The sequence below is a fragment of the Myotis brandtii genome, unplaced genomic scaffold, assembly GCF_000412655.1.
Source record: "Myotis brandtii unplaced genomic scaffold, ASM41265v1 scaffold590, whole genome shotgun sequence".
Lineage (NCBI taxonomy): Eukaryota > Metazoa > Chordata > Mammalia > Chiroptera > Vespertilionidae > Myotis > Myotis brandtii.
In genome coordinates, this window is record NW_005370224.1 from 770,171 (window position 1) to 793,367 (window position 23,197).

Genomic DNA, 23,197 nt, shown 5'->3' on the forward strand with positions numbered 1-23,197 from the left:
TTTGATATCTAAACACATATTTGTTTTAAACATCAGGGGTGTCAAAGATTCTTCTCAAATTAGAAGTCTTAGGGAGAAATTTAACAATACATACTAGTGCTTCTGCAAATGCACTTCCGAATGCACTTTTCAGAGTAGCACCAGCCAAATTGGCCTGTTTTACCTCAAAAGTCAGTCTACTTATCTGAAAAGATTTAATTTTTCTATGAGTTAAGAAACAGCTTTGTAGTGTATCAACCTTAGTATCAAAGCCACACATTTCTACAGTGTAATCACAAACACCAAAAATTACAGTAATGTTCATAAATATGTTAGCAATAAATATTGAGTTTAATAAAATACTGAAGCCAGTTTATTTTTACATTACATATGAATCTATTCATATGCCCAAAGCACCAATAAAAAGCCTCGAATTGAAGATCATCTGGTGCTTTTTGCTGAGAGGAAAAGTCATAAACATGCATCATAAAACAGGTTATTCAATAAAGTTGTAATATTTGGTTTATTAATCAAAATCAATGTTTTAAAAGCCACCATAGGCCCTGGCTGGTGTTTCTCTGTGGTTAGTGTTGGCCTGCAGACTGAAGGGTCTCAGGTTCAATTCGCAGTCAAGGGCACTTACCTGGGTTGCAGTTTCCATCCTGAGACCCAATGGCAGGAGGCAACTGATGTCTCTCTCTCTCTTTCTCTCTCTCCCCCCACCCTCTAAAAATCAATGGAAAAAAATACTCAGGTGCTAATAAAAAAAAAAAAATCCATGTTTCAAAAACCATTCTAGGCCCTGGCTGGTGTGGATAAGTGGTTAGAGCATCATCCCATGCATTGAAGGGTCTTAGATTTGTTTCCTGGTCAGGGCACATACTCAGGTTGTAGGTTCGATCGCCAGTTGGGGCACGTGTATGAGGCAACTGATCGACATTTCTCTCGCACATGGATGTTTCTCTGTCCCTCCTTCCCCTTCTTCCCTCTTCTTTCCTCTCTCTCTACTATCAATGAAAAACATATCCTCAGGTGAGGATTAAAATCAATCAATAAATAAAAATTTAAAAAATGAAAACCACTCTACGGTGTTTATCTGGTAGGATCTCTCCTATAGCAAACTTGAGAAGCTCTGCACTCACCTCCAGATTTTCACCATCTGAACCTTCTTTCGTTTTAGATGCAGGGGGAGGGGAAGACACTGGAGGAACAGGACTGGTTATAATTTGGGAGCTGAAAAAATAATAGGAGATATCACTGATATGTAACATATTCTGTTTGGAACAGCAGATACATTTTGTGTGTTTTTTTTAGCATATTTCATCTCGATTGTGTCCGGATAATGTGTCGCTTCCTAAGGTGTGTTCTGTGTAACACCAGAGTCACAGTATGCTTTGGGAAAGAGGCCTTGTGGTCAATGAATATAGATAGTAGCTGCTTGGAGATGTGCAAGTCTGCATATTGCTAAATACTATTGTTAAAAAAAAAAAAAAAAAAAAGCCCATTTTACTTTAAACAAGCATTCCAACATTTCTCAAACATATTTGGTCACAAAACCACCCCTAACAACTTTATATCTTTTTAAAAATACACAAATTAGTGACCAGCAGACCATGATTTGGGAAATACTGGGTTACAGTGTATATCCTGCCATAAAATCTTAAGCAGACCCTAAGAAAACATTCTAGGTGGCATAAGTAAGGAGGAAGGTAGCATGACTAGAGACAGAAGGCTCCCAATGTATACTGGGAGAAAATGTAAGGGGTATCTTCTCTTACAAACAAAAACAAAAATTCTCTCTGTTTTTCAGTTCTTCTCCAAATGAAACACAGAAGATAAAAACAGCATTAACATAATCGTAAAAAATTTCAGAAATATAATCTTGAGCCCATGTGACAACTGAAATATCTGGACTGACTCAGGTAATCTGATTTCCAGAACTCATTCTCAAGACTTTACAAAATAGCTTATTATCACTGGGCCTCAAAGTTCTTGCCCAAAGGTTCCTATTTATTGCAAATTTTAAGATTTGATGAAAAACATAATGGCAAAGTAAAAAGAACATGGACTCTGGAGTCAACTCTACCATTTGCAAGTTATGAGCTTTGGGCAATTTACTTAACTTCTAGTAAGTCATTGATATCTAAATTCTGGATATGAGCATCTGCCTCAGTAGATTACTGTAACAAAGCAATGTATATAGACTACCTCACAGTGTCTGCTACAGAGGTGAGAGTTCTTAATTGTTATTATTGTTACTAGCTGATTTTAATTAAAGTAACATGCTCTTTATTTAGTATAACTACTAAAATATACAATTTTACAATAAAATATTTGAATTCACTAACATGCCATCCTTCATTTACTTTAACAGTAAATAGTATCTAACACTTACTGAACATTATGTGTCAGACACTTTTCTAAATGCTTTATGTGTATTAACTCATCCAATGTTTCAACAACCCTTAAAGATCAGTTACTATTGCTATCCTCCCTGCTTTTAAGATGAGAAACGGGGGCCACAGAGAATATGCAACTTACACAATGTACACAGCTAGTAAGTGACAGTCAAGATTTTAACTTAGGTTGTTTGACTCCATAGCCTGCAAAAACTGTGAGTGCACATGCCATACTCATTGCTAAAACTTCAAACTTAGTACCAACTAGGATTTTGTACATGTAGGGAAAATGGAAAGAAGACAGTTAGAAAGGAGGGAAACTCTCCGATGTGAAAACCAGTCCTCCCTGGATATCCATACCTATCTATTTCTGCAGAATTTATTCCAGAACTTGATGTACTCTCTGACACTGAACCCTGACCATCCTTCTTGGTAGGTTCTAATCCATTCTTTATATCGTCAAAATTTTCATATTTGAGAGCTTGGACCAGTTGTAATAGGTACATCAATAAATCCTGGAAAATAAAGAAATGAGATAATATTAAAAAAACAAATGCAATATGGTTATAGACATAACTTATTCCTAAATATTATGCTAACAATTCACTTTCTCTACCACTTATCAGCTGTGTTTCCTTTGTCAGATCACTAGGATACCTAATCTTGTGGTGTTTCACTGGGTCTTCATCTATAGATGGACAGATCATACAAGCCTTAGGAATGAGGTTTGAGGATTAAATCAATTAATAGAAGAAAGTCACAGACTAGTGCCTGGCACAGAGTAAGTGGCCAGTAAACTCCTTGTTTAAAGTAGTATCCAAAAAGCAAAGCAAACACCACAAACAAACAAACTTTGCCCCACATAATTTTTTCTCATAACTATCAAGTGACATAAGCAACTATTATCACTTGATAGAAAGGAAAATGAGGTGAGAATAATACAGTATGTAGTGTTCCCAAAGACACACACACATATATATATATAGGCATATAGAGTTAGAGAAAAGACAAAATTCAGATCTTAATATACATCTAATGAATCAATAGTTTTTTTTTAGCTGAGTATACATAATTCAGTACTGAAGGGTCAGAGAAAAGGAAATCATGAGCTAACTTAACCACCATAGTATTTATGCTATATTTTTGAAATTTCAAAAAAACAAAACAAAAAAAACCCTAAAAATTAATCGTTGAACCACACTTAGTAGTTTAGAATGCATGTAATGTTTTTATTATTCTCTACACCTCATAACAAAAATTATAAATGGTTTAGAAAGAGCTCAGTATCTACATGAACACTAATAACTCTAGACACAAACACTTAGCCTCTAAGTTTGAGAAAACAAAAGCCAGACAATCAGAAATAATTATTTACAACTTTTTTATTTAGATATGAACTCACACTGAGGGATTGTGTTGACTACACCATAGAGGCCTTTATCTAAACTTTATGACTCATGTCAAATATAAAGAATTAATGACTTGAGTGAAGTTTCTAATGAATTTAAAAATAAGTATTTTGATATTTCAAATAAATATGTAATAATTTTTTTACTTGCAATACAGTAAAGACAATTAGGAAGGAGAAGATAATATGCCAAATCACAATGCTAAGAACTGCTCTTTAATAGGAGAGTGAATAACATCCTGTCCTGATAAAATTATACAATATCTGAGATTTTCCGCAGGGAAGCCAATGAATGGGAGAGAACAGGGAGGAGAGAGTAAGAGGTGTTATAGATGAAATAAGATTGGCTATGAGTTGGCAATTGTTAAAGATGTGTACTTTAAATGCAAGCACTTACTATACTATTTACTTTAGTGTTTAAACTTTACAATAATTAAATACACACATACAAATATCAACCTTAATAAAGGCTGAGCTTTGCTTCTTGAAATTCAGATACCACTACAAATTCAAAATGATTTAATTGTGTTTAATAAAGATCTTTGATAAAGTTCTATGGGATCAGCATTCCTAGATACATACTGAGGTTTGAGCATAAGCACTGCAGGCTGGCATAGACTATTAGGTTATATTTGAGAGCACATTCACCCTATAAAAATTCATAAGTAAAAAATATTGCTGGATTAGTCTACCTTATTAGGAATTATTAAAATTCAAGATGCAGCAACTTTGTGTCAACACAGACTGTTCCTCCTTCCCTCGGGGCCTGAGATATAAAAACAGCCAGCATCAAGTTTGCAGGCTTTGCTTTCCAGAGGATTCGAAACCACCTTCAGAAAGTCTACACATACACACAACTGTCAGCAGTGGAAAGTTTAAAGGAGTTTGAAGGAGAATAAGATGACCATGCACCTCTGTTTTAGAGGCCCCAAGGGCTTTGCAAGGCTACAATTAAATGGGGCTTGTTGTATACTGACTAATAGAGGGGATCTGAATTATTCCCTAGCTGGTGCTGCATTAAACCATTTTTCATTAGAATTCCTCTTTCCAGACAGAGCAAAGCAAGCTCTGCTGCCAGGTGAGTGTCCTGGGAGAGATTGTCCTATCATGAAACAGATCAGGAAGTAAATTTTCATTTCACAGAGGAGTCCCTGGAGGAATATTTTAATTTTACTTCTGAAAACATACCCAATATATCCTCTTCTCCCCTGAAAAAATCTCCTTACCCCTCCTCTCTCTAACACACACACACACACACACACACACACACACACACACACACACAGACACACTCAGCCTAGGATCAGGCTCTAGTTTAACATGTACCCAAAGAGGAATAATGAATACTGATGTACCTCATCATCTGCCTGGCGCAGCCGGGCCACAGCATAGCGCCTCACTGTGGGGTTGGTGTAATGGGAGGACAGTAGCTCCAGGGAATCCTCCACGTCCATGGGCTTCCATTTCCCCAGCAGTTCCAGTGCCTGTTTGGCCTCCTGAGGTAGATCCCAATTAACACATTTCAAGAATTTTGTCAAAGCCTAAAATCAGAAAAGATGTTTAAATTAGAAACAACAGCCTATGACCTGGGGCAGGGAAGGTCAAGGGTTATGAAGCAGGTTCCCCTTGGTCCTGATGAAAGAGTGGCAGAGTCAGTGATAGACTCCTTCTGTGAACACTATAGTCATAGATTCAACCCTAGAAACAATGCAGGGCAGGAAAATACAAAAGCATGTTCCCTGTAACTCCACAGATCAAACTACTTTCAGAGCACTACGAATTTTTTCAGTTTTCTTTGACTTTTCTTCACTATGTTATTTTATTTATTTTTAAATATATATATAATTGATTTTTAGAGAGAGAGGAAGGGAGAATGATAGAGAGGAAGTCATTCATTGGCTGCCTCCTACACAGCCCCCAACTGGGGATTGAGCAAACAACCCAGGCATATGCCCTGACCGGGTATTGGACTGGAGACCTTTTTGCTCCTGGGTCAATGCTCAAGCACGGAGCCACACCAGCCGGGCATGCTTTGGTATTTTAAAACACTACAGGCCTCAAGACAAAGTTGAGGCACATCTCATGAACTCTGAAATGCTTCTGAGACGAGCTGACCATTTTACAACATTTACATGTGACATAAAACAGATAATGAACGAGAAATCCTGAAGGCAAAGCAGGGTAGACTCCTCACCACTAACTCACCTTGAACATTTCTCTAGAATCATTGAGTTTCTTAGATACTCACATACATAAGGACTCAAATAAATGATTGTTATGTCTCTCTTCATAGAAACAGACAAATAAAAACTCCACAGAAACAAGTATAAAAATAGATAAACACAGAAGCAGTAGCAAATATTCTATGATTCAGCTAACTGTTTTAGTAGCTTTCTGAAACCTCACTACTTTAGATCGGTAGCATACTGAAGTTTTCACCAGACTGTCAGGTAAGTAAATTACCTTGGAGCATGTCACTCATGGTTGCATACATAATAGATGCTCTTTAAAAAAAGGTGCTTACCTGTCAAAAATCCAACTTTTCCAGGAAGTTTTTGGCAACTTTCAGCTCTTCCTTCAGTAGCTGCCTCAATCCTAGTACTTTCATTTAAATGATGCTCTTCTAACTGCCAAATACTTTTGAGGGCTTTCTTAATTCTACAACTGGAGTCTGCATTCCCCAAGGATAGCTATCTATTTCTCCTGCACCTCCTGCACACCGTTTAGTACAATGTTTCCCCTTCCAATAAGAACACGGACTGCCCTAGGAGTCACCCATGCAATTACTTTTCATTTCTAAAATATATTTCTAGGTTGAATGTGGAAACAAAGCAATGCTTCTTAAATAACTATAGCAAAAGGTTTTCCATTTCATCGTACAACAGCAATCTTAATAGAAACATGTGGCTATGTGCTTATTATAAGCAAATCTTGCAGCATGCCTATATTCAATTCAATAACTGAAACAATCTAACTCGCACATTCTCAGATTTGTAGACTTATTAGTAAGATTTATAGCGTACACTACTGCCAAGATACATAAGGCACTGTACAAAGATTTCCACAACTTTATAGTGTTAAATATTACAAATATAAACAAGGAGGTAGTAGAATGAAGGAAACAAGAAGAGAAATGATAAAGACAGAAAGCATAAGACTCTGAAGACAGCAATAATAATGATGATACTCCATCTTAAATTCTTAAAGATGCTTTATTGATCTCTATAAAAGTACAGGATTCAAACGTAATGTGATCCCTAGAGTGCACACACAAGCTTGAGAGCCAGTGTGTTGGGGTCAAATCCCAACTCTTGGCTTCATCAATTATTAACGGAGTCATTTGGAGCACATTATTTAACTTCTAAGTGACCTATTTCATTAGGTCATTTCATTAGTTAAAATTAAGTTATTGAATTCAAATGTTTAGGATAATAGCTAATACATAATAAATACTTGATAAATGTTAATATTTTATTATCCAATATTTTAACCCATTTCTGATGTTGAATCAAACATCAAATGTTAACATTATCACACTTATTACCATCTTTTATATTAATAGCAATAAATTTTTTGTGTGTGAAAAGATGCAATAAATATTTTTGTTAAACTCCCTTTGATCTTAGAATCACCTCACTGGTACCGCCTATTCTTACAATCGTAAGCACAATCACTTTATAGCTGTAAAATACAATACTTATCATATATATTTCTAATTTTAACTCCTACCAACTCAGTTATTAGAAATTTCTACTTTGTTGCTAAAGGAAAACGTATTCCTATACTCAAGACACTCCTGATACCAAGCATGTGAGTTTTCTATACCACTCAACTCCCTAATTTTCAGAGGAAACCAACTAGGCATTCTACAATTTAATTCAATTTTGACATTAACACCTGGGGCCAGTCTCACATGATTAATTCCCATTTCAGATGCCAACTTTGGATCCCCAGGTTGCCCAGATTTCTAAATACATTCCTCCAGTTTGATAATTTGCTACACTGGCTCACAGAATTCAGAGAAATACTTTACTTACTACTGTTGGTATATTATAAAGGATACAAATGAATAACCAGATGAAGAGGTACATTGGGCAAGGTCCAGAGGGGTCCCAAGCACAAGAGCTTCTGTCCCCATATAGTCTGAGGTGCCACTCTCCTGTTCATCAACCCAGAAGCTCTATGAATCCCATCACTATAGGTGCTTACGAAGGTTCCATTACATAGGCATGATTTATTAAATCACTGGCCCCTCTCAATCCCCAGGCCCTCTCCCAGAGATCAGGGACCGGGGTTGAAAGTTCCAACCCTCTAATCACAAGGTTGGTTCCTCTGGCAACCAGCCCCAGACTCCAGGAGTCACCTCATTAGCATAAACGAGTGGTTCTCAACCTTCCTAATGCCACGACCCTTTCCTCCAGGAGCCACCTCATTAGCATAAAAGAGTGGTTCTCAACCTTCCAGAGGGGGGCAAGGACCCCTCTGGACCTTGCCCAATGTACCTCTTCATCTGGTTATTCATTTGTATCCTTTATAATATACCAACCTTCCTAATGCCACGACCCTTTAATACAGTTGTGGTGACCCCCAATTTCACTGTTACAAATTGAACATAATTAAATCATAGTGATTAATCACAAAAACAATATGTAATTATATATGTGTTTTCCGATGGTCTTAGGCAACCCCTGTGAAAGGGTCGTTCAACCCCCAAAATGGTCGCGACCCACAGGTTGAGAACCGCTGCTTTATAGGAATCACTTTAGTAGTAATCTTCCAGATGGTCATCTAGCCCTTGCTTCTTAAAACCCTCCTTTGGTGGACAGTCATGGTGTGTGTAGGCAGTCCATTCCCTTTCTGTACAACTCTAGTTAGAATGTTAAAGTGTTCTTTCTCTTACTAAATTCTCAGCAAACTTAACTCACTTTATGTTGGTTTTATAAATTGATTTTTAGAGAGAGAGGAAGGGAGAGGGATAAAGAGATAGAAACATTGATGAGTGCTCCTGCACTCCCCCTACTGGGGATCAAACCCACAACCCAGGCATGTGCCCTGACCTGGAATCGAACTGTGACCTCCTGGTTCATAGGTCAATGCTCAACCACTGAGCTACACTAGCTAGAGTGAACTCACTTTAACTTCTATCTTTAATTCTTTGTTTTTTCCATGGAAAAATTACTCCCCCTCCCCCTACTTCTTGATAACTCTTTCCAAAGGGGTCGCGACCCACAGGTTGAGAACCGCGGGTATAAACTCAGATGTGGTTGAAGAGAACTCATTATAAACATGTTTCCTCTCATCACTACCACTATGGAATTCCTGGGTTTTAGAAACTATGCCAGGAACCAAAGACCAAATATATATTCCTTGTTATATTGTAATATCACAGTTGTTTTTCTAATAAATTCAATTAAGAATCACTTCTTAAATGCTATGGACCACAGATTTTAAAATATTTCATAAATTTAACTGGTTTTGTTGGACAAGTTGTTATAAACTTTCTAACTGCAACATCAAGTCTAAGCTAGACGGCTTTCATTGGCAGTAATGAAGACTGCGTGCCAGCAAGCCCTGACGGTCACATAGACAAAAATAGGTGGAAAGACCAAATTTAACAACAACAAAAGTAAGTATAACTTTGTAAGAACAAATTTCCACCAATTTGTTTTCTGGGCACTGCTATCTCCTCCAGAAAATCTTTTTAGCCTCAGGAACCAAATGCCAAATAACCTAAAGCACTCTTCCTGGGAAATTGACCTTCTTTTTGTAGATAAATTAAGGGACAAGGGTACAGGAGTATCTGTTTCCTACAAAACCCATTTTAAATTATTACAAAGATACAAATGTGTCTGTGTGAATATGTTCTCTGGTCACTTCAAGGCCAATATATTGAAAAGTGCTTCCCAAACACTGGAAAATATCATCCACTCGGCCTAGTGATCATAAGAATCCTATAATACGTCCTGAGAATTGAAGTTTCATCACCCACACTTCGAAAACTTAAAATCAACTGGTTAAATGAAACTTGTCATACACTTTATATCACTTGAGCATTTTATTTCCTTTGCACCTATCTAGAAGTAATTGAATTTCAGTGGGAAGTGACTACTTTTTAAACAAACAATTTTTCTTGCAAGCCTTTCTATCTGAAGCAGTTTTGCTCTGTAAATCTATTCTATGCTTCTTGAGCCTATACATTCTAACAGTTTAATTCAATATCTTGCTGTGTATTTTACACAACACTGTGCTGCATTCAAAATACAATTTCTGTGACCAACATTATTCTTCATTTAACAGAGTATCATATCCTAACTCAATTTTTTTTTTTTAATAAAACACAAAATAAGAAACCTGTGATTCTATTGAGGAATATTTCCTTTCTTGTGGTGATGAAGAGAATAACACTCCAAGCTAGAGTAAATTTTAAAATTCTTCTCTCATTCTTGTTATGGATATAAGGGAATGAAGATGCTCAACTACAAAGAATTTCCAAAGGCCTCAATAAAAGATAAAGATTCAAAGCTGAAGAGTTAAGATGAGTTGCAGCTGGATTTTTATCTTTATTTTGAAATCAAGAAAATACAATTGCTTCAGAAAAACAAGTTAAAGCAGCTAAAGACCATCTCATGAGATTATAAAATATACTAGAGACCTGGTGCATGAAACTTGTGCACAAGTAGGGTCCTTAGGCCTGGCTGGCGATCAGGGCTGATCAGGTTCCCTGCCTCCCAGCCTCCCCCTTCCCTCGCTCCCTCAGCACCCCACCACTGTAACTGGTCGCCCGCCATGTTCCATGCCGCCCCCTGGTGGTCAGCATACATCATAGCGAGCGATCGAATTCCCGGTCGAACTCCCAAGGGGACAATTTGCATATTAGGCTTTTATTATATAGGAGGACTTATTCATTCTCACAGAACTTTAGAAGAGCTTTCTGACCGATACTACTTTTCCTTTTGTTTCTCTATTCTGCCCCCAATGCATTTCATAATTTCTGCTGAGGCATGTGCATGATGCTGAAACTATAGAGAATCTCTATAACCCTCTATTTTGTCTTCACTGATGACTTTCTATTCTAACTCATAAGTGTGAGCACATCAAGGAGCAGCATTGAAAATCTTTGTGTTGCACAGGTTCCTTAATCTAAGACTCAAGTTTCCTCACCTGTAGAACGGTAACAATAATACCTAAATTGGCCCAGCTGGTGAGGCTCAGTGGTTGAGCATTGAAACCTGAACCAAGAGGTCACAGTTTGATTCCTGGTCAGGGCACATGCCCAGGTTGCAGACTTGATCCCCAGTAGGGGGCATGCAGGAGGCAGCTGATAGATGATTCTCTCTCATCACTGACGTTTCTATCCCTCTCTTTCTCTCTCCCTGCCTCTCTGAAATCAATAAAAACATATTATCATTAACACTAATACCTAAATTGTGGGGCTTTTATGGGGCATAAAAGATCTTTGGCATAAAAGGCTGTTTAATAGATACTGGCTACTATTATCATATTTTAAGAGTTACTGAATCAATGTTCTAAGAATTTGCAGACTATTTTAAGAACTGGAAGAGACTTAAAGTTCACTGTCATTTAATCAATCATATTATATCTGAGGAAATTAAAGTTTAGGTAGGTAAAATAATCTGCCTGCAGTAAAAAGCTTATTAGTGGCAACACTGAGAGTCAAAACCAAGTCTGCAGATACAGGTCTAGTGCTGACTTCATCATAATTTTCTCTCCCCAGAGACTTTATCTGGTCTATGGCTTCATTATGAAAAGCAAATGTCTAGTTCTGACCGAGCCTCTATCCTGCACTCCAAGCTGGCTGTCACTCTACCAACTCAATTTACACATTTCAAATTACATTTCTCATACTCTCTCTAGCCATATGTCCTCCAGAATTCTACAGTTCCTTTAGTGATGTAAATATTTTGCTAGCCAACCCAGGCTCAAAGAAGTGAGAAGGAAAGAGGCAAATCAACATGTACTCTGCACCTACTTTCACCAGGTACTTGGACAGGTTATTCACCTGCAATATCTGACCTGCTAAGGAACATTTCATCATTGAAAAAATGAGGAAACCAAGCTTCCAAAGCAATTTGCCTCATCTTACCTACTAATAATAAGTTGCAGCACCAGAAACAAAACTCATGCCTCTGACCTAACCCATTCAGTCGCTATCAATGCATCAACAAATGGGTACATGTGTCTTTGTGTGTCTACCTCTACAATTTTTTTTAAAATGGATTATCACATACTAGTATATTGTTCTGCAACTTTTTAATAAATTTGACAAGAACTCTTTATTTCTATGGCAGTTATGCCTCACCTCGTTCATCAGCAACAAACATTGTAGATACATTTGATATATGAAAACATTCAAGAAACTTACTTTTTCTTGGTTAGTAAGATAACATCTAAATTTCCAAACAAGATCTTGTTCTTCATATGTGAGTTGCTTGGTTGGTGGATAACTCACAATAATCTACAACAAAGAAAAAAAGAACTACTTTTATCAAATATATTCTTCCTCTATATATTCCCATTTAAAAATTTTCATTTACTTAAAATATTTCTATTATAGAACTACTGTGGAAGCATAGAGAATGTGCATGCAGCCAAGTAAGACTTAAATTTACTGTCCTTATCAGTCCAAAAAGGATATTACTAAAGGGGAGAAAAAGATAAGATGAAAAAGTCATACTCCATATAAAGTATATAACTACAGACCTAATTTAATTAAACCAAACCAAACCAAACAAAATAACTAAAGACTCCCCCTTAAATGGGAAAAATCCAAACAAATCTTTCTCTTATCCAGTCACCATGCACTACCATGCAAGTGTGCACACCAAGGCCTCTCTTGGGCAATGCAGCTTAGGGCCATAGCGCCAGCTGTAAGAGTGCTATTGTGTGAAAGTATATGCTATTTGTAGCTCTATCTCCAGGACAGATATATTTACTGAAAGCCCCCAAATAATAATAAAACTACCAAAATTTGAAATAACTTTGGGTTCATTAACCTTCATAAGTGAAGTGGTATCACATCAATTATAACCAACATACCCATGTAATTATTTTTATTTTAATACTTTATAAATTCTTACATTTAGTTGGTCTCTTGTGGTAGCATTAGGCTTGAGATCATGGTCAGAAGGTCCGCTTCTTAAACTCCGGGCAAGCTTGTGGTGTTTGCTCTCAACCAAGTTCTCCTATTAATTATTTAAAATATTTATCAACGATGTAAACTTCACCAAAAGGGAGTTTCAATACCAGTTAGAAATAGAAAAGTTAATAGTTACTTAAGACCATTTTATAATACTATTTTATTTTGGTTACAACTTGAGTCTCCTATGTGTTTAAAAATATATCACCATTTTGAGATAATAAAACTAAGCATGCCTTATGCTTCACTAGTGCCCTAATAGGCATGCACATGGTGTTCCAGCTTCTTAAAACATCTATCCCCATTCTCCAGGTATTCAAGGTTTTTATGTTCTCTCGTCATTCAATACCACCTCTCTCTAAGATCTTCCCTGACAACCCAGACTAAAGCTTCCCCTCTTCCTATGAGCTACTAATACCTTGTGATACCCTGTAGTACTATCACCTTAGCAGTTTTAATTCCAATAGTAGCTTGAGGGCAGAGACAGTGACCATAATAATTAATTGTACATATTTGGTGTTAACTACTTTACCTATGGTCAAAATCATGTTTTATTTTATTTTTAAAATTTTTTGGTTAATCCTAACCTTGAGGATATTTTTTTCCATTGATTTTTAGAGAGAGTGGAAGGGAAGGAGGAAAAGGAAGACGGAGAGAAAGAAACATCAATGTGAAAAGAGACACATTGATTGGTTGTCCCGCACACATGCCCGGGCCCCAACTGGGGTCAGGAACGAACCTGCAATCCAGGTGTATGCCTTTGACCAGGAATTGAACCCAAGACCCTTCGATGTGTGGGCCAACACTCTAACCACTAAACTACACCCGCCAGGGCCAAAATCATGTTTTAAAACACTGTCTTGGCTAAAGAGACTTTTTATTGCATTTATTTTGGCACGTGTAAATTGTCTATTCATGTCCTTTTCCTAATTTTCAATTGGCTTTTGGTCCTTTGTTCTCCAGTATTTAAGACTTCTTTATGTATTAGATATCCGCCCCTTTGTCTGAGATGTATGTCACAGTTTCTTCCAATTTATCAATTGTCTTTGTTTTGGTGTTTTTGCCATGCAGTCAATTTTTTAATATAGTCAAATTTATCAATCATTTCTTTTCCTGCCTCTGGGTTTTGAGTCATCATTACAAAGTTTTTCCCTACACTGAGAGTAAAGTACCAGTAAAGTTTCATTTTTTAACATTTAAATCCCTGATTCATTTGGAGTTTTTCCTTATGATCTGTGGGAGGAATGGGTTTAATTTAATATTTTCAAAATGGCTAATCAGTTCCCCAGCACTATGCTTCAGTGATGACATGCCACTTTTATCATGTACTAATTTCCATATTTTCTTGAATCTATTTGTGCATTCAGTTCCACCAGTCTATCTGTGCATATATGTATGTGATAGTATCGCACTTGTAATTGTAGTTTTACAGTCTGTTTTATTGTCTGATACCTGGTATGCCAGCTAAGTGGCACTCAAAGTTACTTCCATAATATTAAAGCTGTAACTGCTGATGAGCATTTTCTTTAGAAAAGAACGCTCTAAATATACAGACATCTCATTGACCTGACATTTTGGTAGGAGTTACACAAAAGTAACACCTATGATCCCAATATGACAAAACTTGTTTACTCTTGGCCATTTTGAAGGTACCCACAGAGTACATTTATTTGTGTGCTTCAAATATTCAGAATGTGAAATATAATTTGATTTTATAATGAAAACTCAGGGTCAAATTTAGATATATTGACTCAATTTTATTATGCTATGCATAGGCTCTGTGAAGGTATTTAGGGTGTTTGTTTCTAAAAGATTCCCAAGTGACCTTTCTTTTCTAATCTTTTATATTCTTTTTACCCTATCTCTTCCTCTGATGTTAGGTCATCAGCTACTACTTCCTGATTCAATGACCTATATTTACTTCATGTTTTCATTTTCCAATGTGCTACCTTTAATCTACTTTAGTCTGATTAGGAAGGTAACTAATCTAATTAGAAACTCATAAAATAAGAATAAAATGGTTCAAAGTGAAGTAGATGCATTTTAAGTATGACTATCATGATATCTATTATGCTGTTAAAAGGATTTTTTTGGCTGGAACTTTCTAAATATAAGGTCTTCTAATTAAAGTTCTGCTGCAAAAGAGGAATTTACTCTTTGTATTCATGAAAGAGAGATTTCAAAAATGCAATAAGGAGGTGTCTCAAAATCATCCAAGACACCATGATTCAAATTGAATAGTTCTAATAGCTACAATGATCCTCCATATTTTGCAACCAACCCGGTGTCCCTAAAAATTTCCATCATTGATGCTTTTACATCCTGGTATAAACCAATTCCCCTTCTAGATGATGGGGAATTGTTTCAAATACAGGCATGCCTTGTTCTATTACGCTTCGCTTTATTGAACTTCACAGATATTGCAGCATTGTTGTTGTTTTTTTGTGTAGGTGTGTGTGTGTGTTGTTTTTTTCTTTACAAATTGAAGGTTTGTAGCAACCCTGAATCAAACTAGTCCATAAGCACCATTTTCCAATGGCTTTTGCCCACTTTGTATCTCTGTGTTATATTTGGTAATTCTTGCAATATTTCACATTTTCTCATTTTTATTATATTTGTGATCAGTGATTTCTGATGCTACTATTAAAATTGTTTTGGGATGCTAAAAACTCACCTATATAAGACAGCAAACTTAATTGATAAATGTTGTATGTGTTCTGACTGCTCCACGGACCAGCTGTTCCCTATCTCTCTCTCTTTCCTCAGGTCTCCCTATTCCGACACAAAATATTGAAATCAGGTCAATTAGTAACCCTACAATGGCTTCTCTCACTTTAAATCAAAAGCTAGAAATGCTTACGCTTAGTGAGGAAGGCATGCCGAAAGCTAAAATGGACCAAAAGCTAAGCATCTTGCACCAATTAGCTAAGTTGTGAATTCAAATAAAAAGTTCTTAAAAAATATTAAAAGGGTCAACAGTGAACACACAAATGGCAAGAAAGTGAAAACAGCTTTATTGCTGATATGAAGAGTTTTAGTGGTCTGGACAGATCAAACCAGCCACAACATTCCCTTAAACCAAAGTCTAATCCAGAGCAAGGCCCCACTAACTCTCTTCAATTCTATGAAGGCTGGAAGAAGTGAGAAAGCTGCAGAAGAAATGTTTAAAGCTAGCAGAGATCAGGGAACCAAAAAACTCCTGTGACTTACTTTATTGGGATATCCACTTAACCAGTTATCTGCCACGATATTTTGAATTTAATTAAAAAATGTCCACCTCGTCCTAGCCAGTTTGGTTAGGACAGGTGAATAGAGCGTCGACCTGCGGACTGAAGGTCCCCAGTGGGGGGCGTGCAGGAGGCAGCCAATCAATGATTCTCTCTCTCTCCCTCTTCCTTCCTCTCTGAGATCAATAAAAATATATTTAAAAATGAATAAATAAATAAAAAAGGTCCACCGCTTGTGTCTATAGACACTTATGGCATACAAATGGTTAACTGTGGTAACCTGGACCCAAACGTGCAGTACCTTCAAGGTGTGCCTGTACCTGTTCCCCTAAGTCCTCACTGCACGACTACATGCCTGGCTCTTCATAATCTAAATAACATGGCTCCCCAACACTACATTATCCTGACCTTATTTTTATGAAAGGTCCACCGTTTGTGTCTATAGACACTTATGGCATACAAATGGTTAACTGTGGTAACCTGGACCCAAACGTGCAGTACCTTCAAGGTGTGCCTGTACCTATTCCCCTAAGTCCTCACTGCATGACTACATGCCTGGCTCTTCATAATCTAAATAACATGGCTCCCCAACACTACATTATCCTGACCTTATTTTTATGTGTTAAAGTTTCTGATAAAAATCCCATCTGAACTTGATTCCACATAGCTGAAGTGGATTTATAAATCACTTTTAGGTAACTGAGGTACTTATATACTTTTTAAAAAGAAGTGTATGATGTCGATCTAAGTCACAATCACTCTGGATTGGAGCATTTTCATAAGAAATTGGATAATAACTCACCATAGACATCTGAGGGTCAGGAACTTTCACTATCTCAAAGCTTGTTAAAATTGGAGATGACTCATCACCATCCTGGATTACAATGTAATAAATTTCCAAAATAAGAAGGTAAATAAAATTTAACCAAATGGTAAAAAACAATACATGTTAATGTACACTCCAATGTACTTTAATTCTATTTAATGAACATCCTTCCTTCCTTTCAAAAATTAATCTTCTTTCAACTACATTTTATTTTTTTTCAACTACATTTTAAAATATATTTTTACCTTTTGTTGCTGATAAAATATTTCAAGAAAAATAAAATATAACAATACAAATTTGTAATATAGTTTTTTTTAGAGATATGAAGTCTGGAAATCAGCAGATGGTTTTTGTCTTTTTTTCTAAAACTGTTTATAATGACAGGAGGTGAAAAATAATATGTTCAAACTGTCAAACTTAGAATAAGAAATCACAGAGCTAATTAAAATACAATACAATGGATAAGTTTCATCACTTCCAAAAACTACTAACTAGATGTTGGCAACTTCAAATAACCACAATTGAGTTTCACTCAGAAGCAGAATTATAAGCGTGGGGTTAATGTTACTCAGATTTATACACAGCTAGAGACTCAGCAGCATGGCTTCTCAGAGGGATAGCTACTCAACACAATGCAAACCTGAATAATGAGAATCAGTCCATCAATTCTTAAGAAATAAAGCTGTCTTATTTTGTTGGTATTATCATTTTTTGAAAAATTTTGATCCAATTTGGGCAAGAAAGGTAATTTAGGATAATAAAATGTCACTGCATAAGAACTGGAAAAGACTAAACTAATTAAAGTCAAAATTCATTTTCTGACAATTGTATACCCAACATCAAATTTTCCTGTCAATTTCCAAATGCTCCTATAATTTCAATTTTAGATATGTGCAACAAAATCAGGAGACTGAAGGAGGGGAAGTACTGTGACTTTACTTTAGTCCAGTAATTGAGTCTTAGAAAACCACGAATTCCCACAGCCATTGTTTAACAGGCTGATTCTTAGTCACAATACCAGAAAACACATTTATCAGCCCAACTGTGACAAGTAATCTTCACTAAGGCTATCTGTCACAAAAGACAGGTGACAAGAAAGTCTATTTCCATTAGATTCAATACACTGGCCCAGCAATCTTTACACTAAGTGGAAATATGACAGGATGGGTACACAGGCATTAATTTATGGACAATTTTTCAAGAAGCAGTAGAAAGGGGTCAAGAACCTTTTCAAAAATACTTGAAATTCTTCTAATTTCTGTTCTGTTATTATTTCATCTATTATCAAAACAGTCTTTCAAAAGATCCTTCACATCTCCAATGTTTTAAATTACCACCTCCATCAGTATGCTTTTGCAATATAAACTCCATATGGGCAGGGAATAACACTTTTAATGAAATTACATATGGCATAAAGTATAAAATGTAATTTTATTAGAATGTATTGGTGACAAAATTTCATTCACCTACATTTCCCTTTCTTTTTATAAAGTCGTTTTTCTAATAAGTTAATAAACAATGTTAGTCTATCTTTCTATCTCCTTTCCCCTCCCAAGAAATATCATTTATAAAATAAAAAGCTGAAACAAGTTAATGTTTCCTAATCTTTTACTAGAAAGAAAGGATATAAGCTCAAGGGGAAAAATATAAATATTCACTTGAAAAATACCAGAAAAGTGATCATAAATTAACTATACAAACCCTATACCTCCATTATAAATACATCCTTCAAATAATAAATTATAGTTATAAATACATATTTTTTAAATCACTTGTGACAGCTTGAACACACTAAAGTTAAAATGTGATTTAAAAGTGCTGCTTCTAATAAACATATATACCGCATACTAGAGGGCCGGTGCACAAATTCTTGCACCAGTAGGGTCCCTCGGCCTGGCCTGCGGGATCAGGCTGAAACCGGCTCTCCGACATCCCCCAAGTGGTCCCGGATTGCGAGAGGGCACAGGCCAAACCGAGGGACTTCACTGGTGCATGATCAGGGCAAGGGAGGTTGGCCAGCTGGGAGGGACTGTAGGAGGGCTCCAGGGCGTGTCTGGCCCATCAGTCCCAATTGGCCAGACCCCAGCAGAAAGCTAACCTACCAGTCAGAGTGTCTGACCCCTGGTGGTCAGTGCACATCATTGCAAGTGGTTGAGGAGTGGCAGCATATCATTAGCATATTACGCTTTGATTGGTTGAACGAAAGACTGGACAACCGGGCACTTAGCATATTAGGCTTTTATTATATGGGATAAGCTTAGCTATATACTAGAGCAAATATTTTTCTATTATGTCCTATATTAAAAGACTGTCCTCATTCGTACTGATGTAAGCACTTGTCTTACTATTTCTACAATGACTGTAGATATCTGGTTTATATTTTTTGAACTATGCATACAGTTATTTTTGTGGTACTTGAATAAAGAACCTTCAATAAGCATTTAAGACACAGGTATTTTCTAGAGGCTACATGTCAGACCACACACCACTTTCTTTCATGTAATGAGCAAAGCAGAGGAAATCCAGAATTGCATGTTATCACTCAGCCTATTGATAACATTATTTTCTTAATTCTGCATATATTTTACATATAAATAAATGTAGATTTGTGAAGTCTTTCATAAGCATACTTATGTTTGGATCACATATAAAATTCCATTACATTATATATAAATACTCAAGTAACAAGCAATCCTTAATGTTCAATAGCATACTACTTAAAAAAAAAGCATGATCCCCCTTTTTACTTTTCAAATGAATTTTAATTGTTAATAAAGCTATTGCTTTAATATCTTACTTGCCACTTTTCAGAATAATTAATCAAAAAGTTTTTGATCTCTTGCATATTTATTGAATTCTGTAACCCAGAACTGCATTCTATGAATGATCAGCTTTTGTAATCTTGGAGCTACAGGATGATTTGTGCATACATAAACAGCTGCACCTGACAGCTGTCTTCTACTATCCTACAACCAAATAATTCATCTCAGCAGGAACAACAGTAATTTTTTTTAATGTTTCCCCTCCCCTCTACTTTAGAGACCATAACAGTTCCAAGGCAAATACCTTTTCATAATAAACAATGCCATATTCTTTATCGTCGCACTTGACACATCGAAACTCAACCATCAAATACATGAAATTAGAACTTCGTTTTTCACTCTAAAAAAAAAAAAAGATTTTTATTAATTCTGCATATATAATGTTGAAAAATAACCATTTTCAACATTCTCCTAAAGAATCAGTATGTATCATTATTCCCAATTCAGTAATACATGGATCTATCAGGTACAACTTAGAATGTGACAAATTTTCATTTCGTTATTATAAATGCACTGTTTCATGCAGCACTTCTATTTTATACACAGCACCACTCTTTTACCCAGTACCGTCTACTAGTCACTTACAACTCTCTCCTAAACTTAATGACATCGTTGGTTTATTCAGTAGTTTGGATTTTATTAAATAAAATCTTGATGATATTATGTATACACTGCATTAGAACTATTTACTTTCAAAAATAAGGATGTTTTGTACTTCTAACAATTGTAAGCAAAGAAAAATTCATCCTTAAACCATATGACAAATCTAACTATATCAATTAATACAATTATGACAAAAATCAAAAGTTAAAGTGTGAAAACTAAGGACTGAGGTAATTTGACCTAACAAATATAAACTTTATAAGTTTTTCAAAATTTATAAGCGATCTTGAGATGACGTGCAGGCATTTGTAAATTTTTATCAAATTTTTTAAAGTATACTGGAAAAGAGTTACTTCCACCTTAACATAAGAAATGTTGATTCTGTGTATAAACTTGTCCCCTTAAAAAAGCAAATACTATGTTGTTAAAGAAGTGAAAATCAAATGAAGTCTAAAAGGTGGTTAGTCTTGACCCAAAAAAGTTTTTTAAATGGTTTTAAATCTACATGTATAAAATCATATAAAAGTCTAAGGAGGTCACTTAAATTTTCAGCTTTATAAAGCATATTATACTCTATCAGGGTAACTAATGGTCTCTTATCTTTTATGGGGGGGAGGGGGGATGGGAAAGGCTGGGCAAAGTAAGCCCTAACGTTACATTTTCTACCCTAAGGGAACCTAAGTTGAAGGATAAAAAAATAATAGCGAAGTATTTTGATTAAACTATTTTTGGCCGAAACCGGTTTGGCTCAGTGGATAGAGCGTCGGCCTGCGGACTGAAAGGTCCCAGGTTTGATTCCGGTCAAGGGCATGTACCTGGGTTGTGGGCACATCCCCAGTAGGAGAAGTTGAAAGATAAAAAAATAATAGCGAAGTATTTTGATTAAACTATTTTTGGAATGCGACCATTATAAAAATTCACAAAAATTAACTTCTATTACAGTTTGAATATGAGAATGTAGTATGAATAAATCTGGGAATGACGCCCATATTCATACTGCATATAAATGGTTAAACACCACTAATTTTTTTAAAAGGTAATGTCGGGATATAACTTTTACAAGTCTTCATTATAAAAATGAAAAATTTCTCTCTCTCTCCACCTCCTGAATACTTTTCAAAGAACAATGATCTGTAGATGTCTCTATAAGCTAGGCATATCACAAAATTGATACTCCTCTTCCCTAATGTAATTAATATAATTGTTTTTTTCTGCTATCTTGATACTGAATGTTAGACCAGACATCTAGTATTTCAGTGTAAATACACAAAAAAGAAAAATATGTGTTCTCACTTTCAGGAAGTTTCATTGACATCATCTTTTAAATAAACATGTTCTATACAAATACATAAAATCAAGAAATAAATCAACTACTTGAACCACACAACTTCATTAAGGGTGCAGAGTCCTATATGCAGTATGTAAAACAAGAAGTATCTAACTGGGGAGAGAACTTGCTAACGATGATTTAAGGTAACTGAAATGAAGAGGTACCACTGTTGATAAATGTATCTAATATTGACTTGAACTTGAACATAATGAGCTGCCAAATGGAGATAGAACACACAAATGAAGCATCAAACTCACAAAGGCTTCACTTATATATTTAAGACACTTGCTATATCCACTACCTATTTATAACATTGAGATATAAGAAAGGCATATATCACACATTTTCACTTACTAGCATAGAACTCCCTAAACTACACTTATTCAATAGCCCCAATAGATACCTGGCAATAAATCTTGTCAAAAAATTCTTGATTTAGATAGCTGAGAGAAAATATTTTGAAATAAAAAAGGGATACAACCCACCTCATTTATCATTTCAATTTCTCTAAATGTCAATCTGTCCAGCCAATCTACTTTCACCATGTGTCCTTGTCGATGGGCTTTGGTGAGCTGCAGAACAAATATAATGAAGAAAATTTTAACCCAGACCTCACAGAAAGGAAGGTGGAAAGGGGACAACGATGTCCATCACACCCTTTCAGAATCATACTGGAAATACTAGCTAATGTAATAAGAGAGATTGAGAAGCAAAGAAAATTGTCTAAGTTCACAGATGACATGACCATCTATGTAGAAAATATGAAAGAATTTACAAAAAAAAACAAAAACACCCCTATAACTAATAGCAATTATAGCTAGGTTGCAGAACATAAGGTTAATATACAAAACTCAATTACTTTCTTATGTACCAGCAATAAACACATGAAATCTATATATATAAAAGCCTAAGCGACCCTTACAACCCAACTACCGGAATGACCGGAGGACCGGCTGGTAGCTATGATGCGCACTGACCCAGACTTTGCTGCTGGGGTCCCAACAGCCCCGAATCTGGTTCACCTGCACCCCAGACCCAGACAGGGGGAGGAGGAAGCCCTATTCCTCACAGATTGGCCGTTGGTTAGCTTGCTGCTGGGGCCAACCTCCCGCGGTACCTCCCCCAGCCGGCCGGCCCCTGCATCAGCCCCAATTGCCGGCCAGACCAAGGGACCCCACCTGTGCACGAATTTGTGAACTGGGCCTCCAGTTGAAAATAAAAACAGAGGTATGTAAATGATATCTCAATAAAGCTGTTATTTTTTTTAAGCAGCATTTATATTAACACCCAGAAAAATGAAATTGGTAAAAATCTAACAAAATATGTAAAAGATCTATATGAGGAAAACCACAAAACTCTGATAAATGAAATTAAAAAAAAACAAAAACAACACTAAACAAATGGAGAGATATTCCTGTTCATGGACAGGAAGACTCAAAAAATTAT

General features: G+C 36.0%; 1 protein-coding gene across 3 annotated transcripts in view; it reads right to left on the minus strand.

The window, feature by feature from the left end:
- PIK3C3 (phosphatidylinositol 3-kinase, catalytic subunit type 3) overlaps positions 1-23,197 on the minus strand; it is an 84,969-nt gene that overhangs the window by 36,810 nt on the left and 24,962 nt on the right. For all 3 annotated transcript variants that reach the window (XM_014550295.1, XM_005879335.2, XM_014550296.1), the window contains 8 exons: positions 22,237-22,323; positions 20,063-20,158; positions 16,973-17,044; positions 12,885-12,989; positions 12,170-12,262; positions 5,142-5,327; positions 2,739-2,893; positions 1,122-1,212 (listed from right to left, as the gene is read on the minus strand). In XM_014550295.1, coding sequence (XP_014405781.1) covers positions 1,122-1,212; positions 2,739-2,893; positions 5,142-5,327; positions 12,170-12,262; positions 12,885-12,989; positions 16,973-17,044; positions 20,063-20,158; positions 22,237-22,323 — 885 coding nt within the window. The remainder of the gene's footprint in view (positions 1-1,121; positions 1,213-2,738; positions 2,894-5,141; positions 5,328-12,169; positions 12,263-12,884; positions 12,990-16,972; positions 17,045-20,062; positions 20,159-22,236; positions 22,324-23,197) is intronic.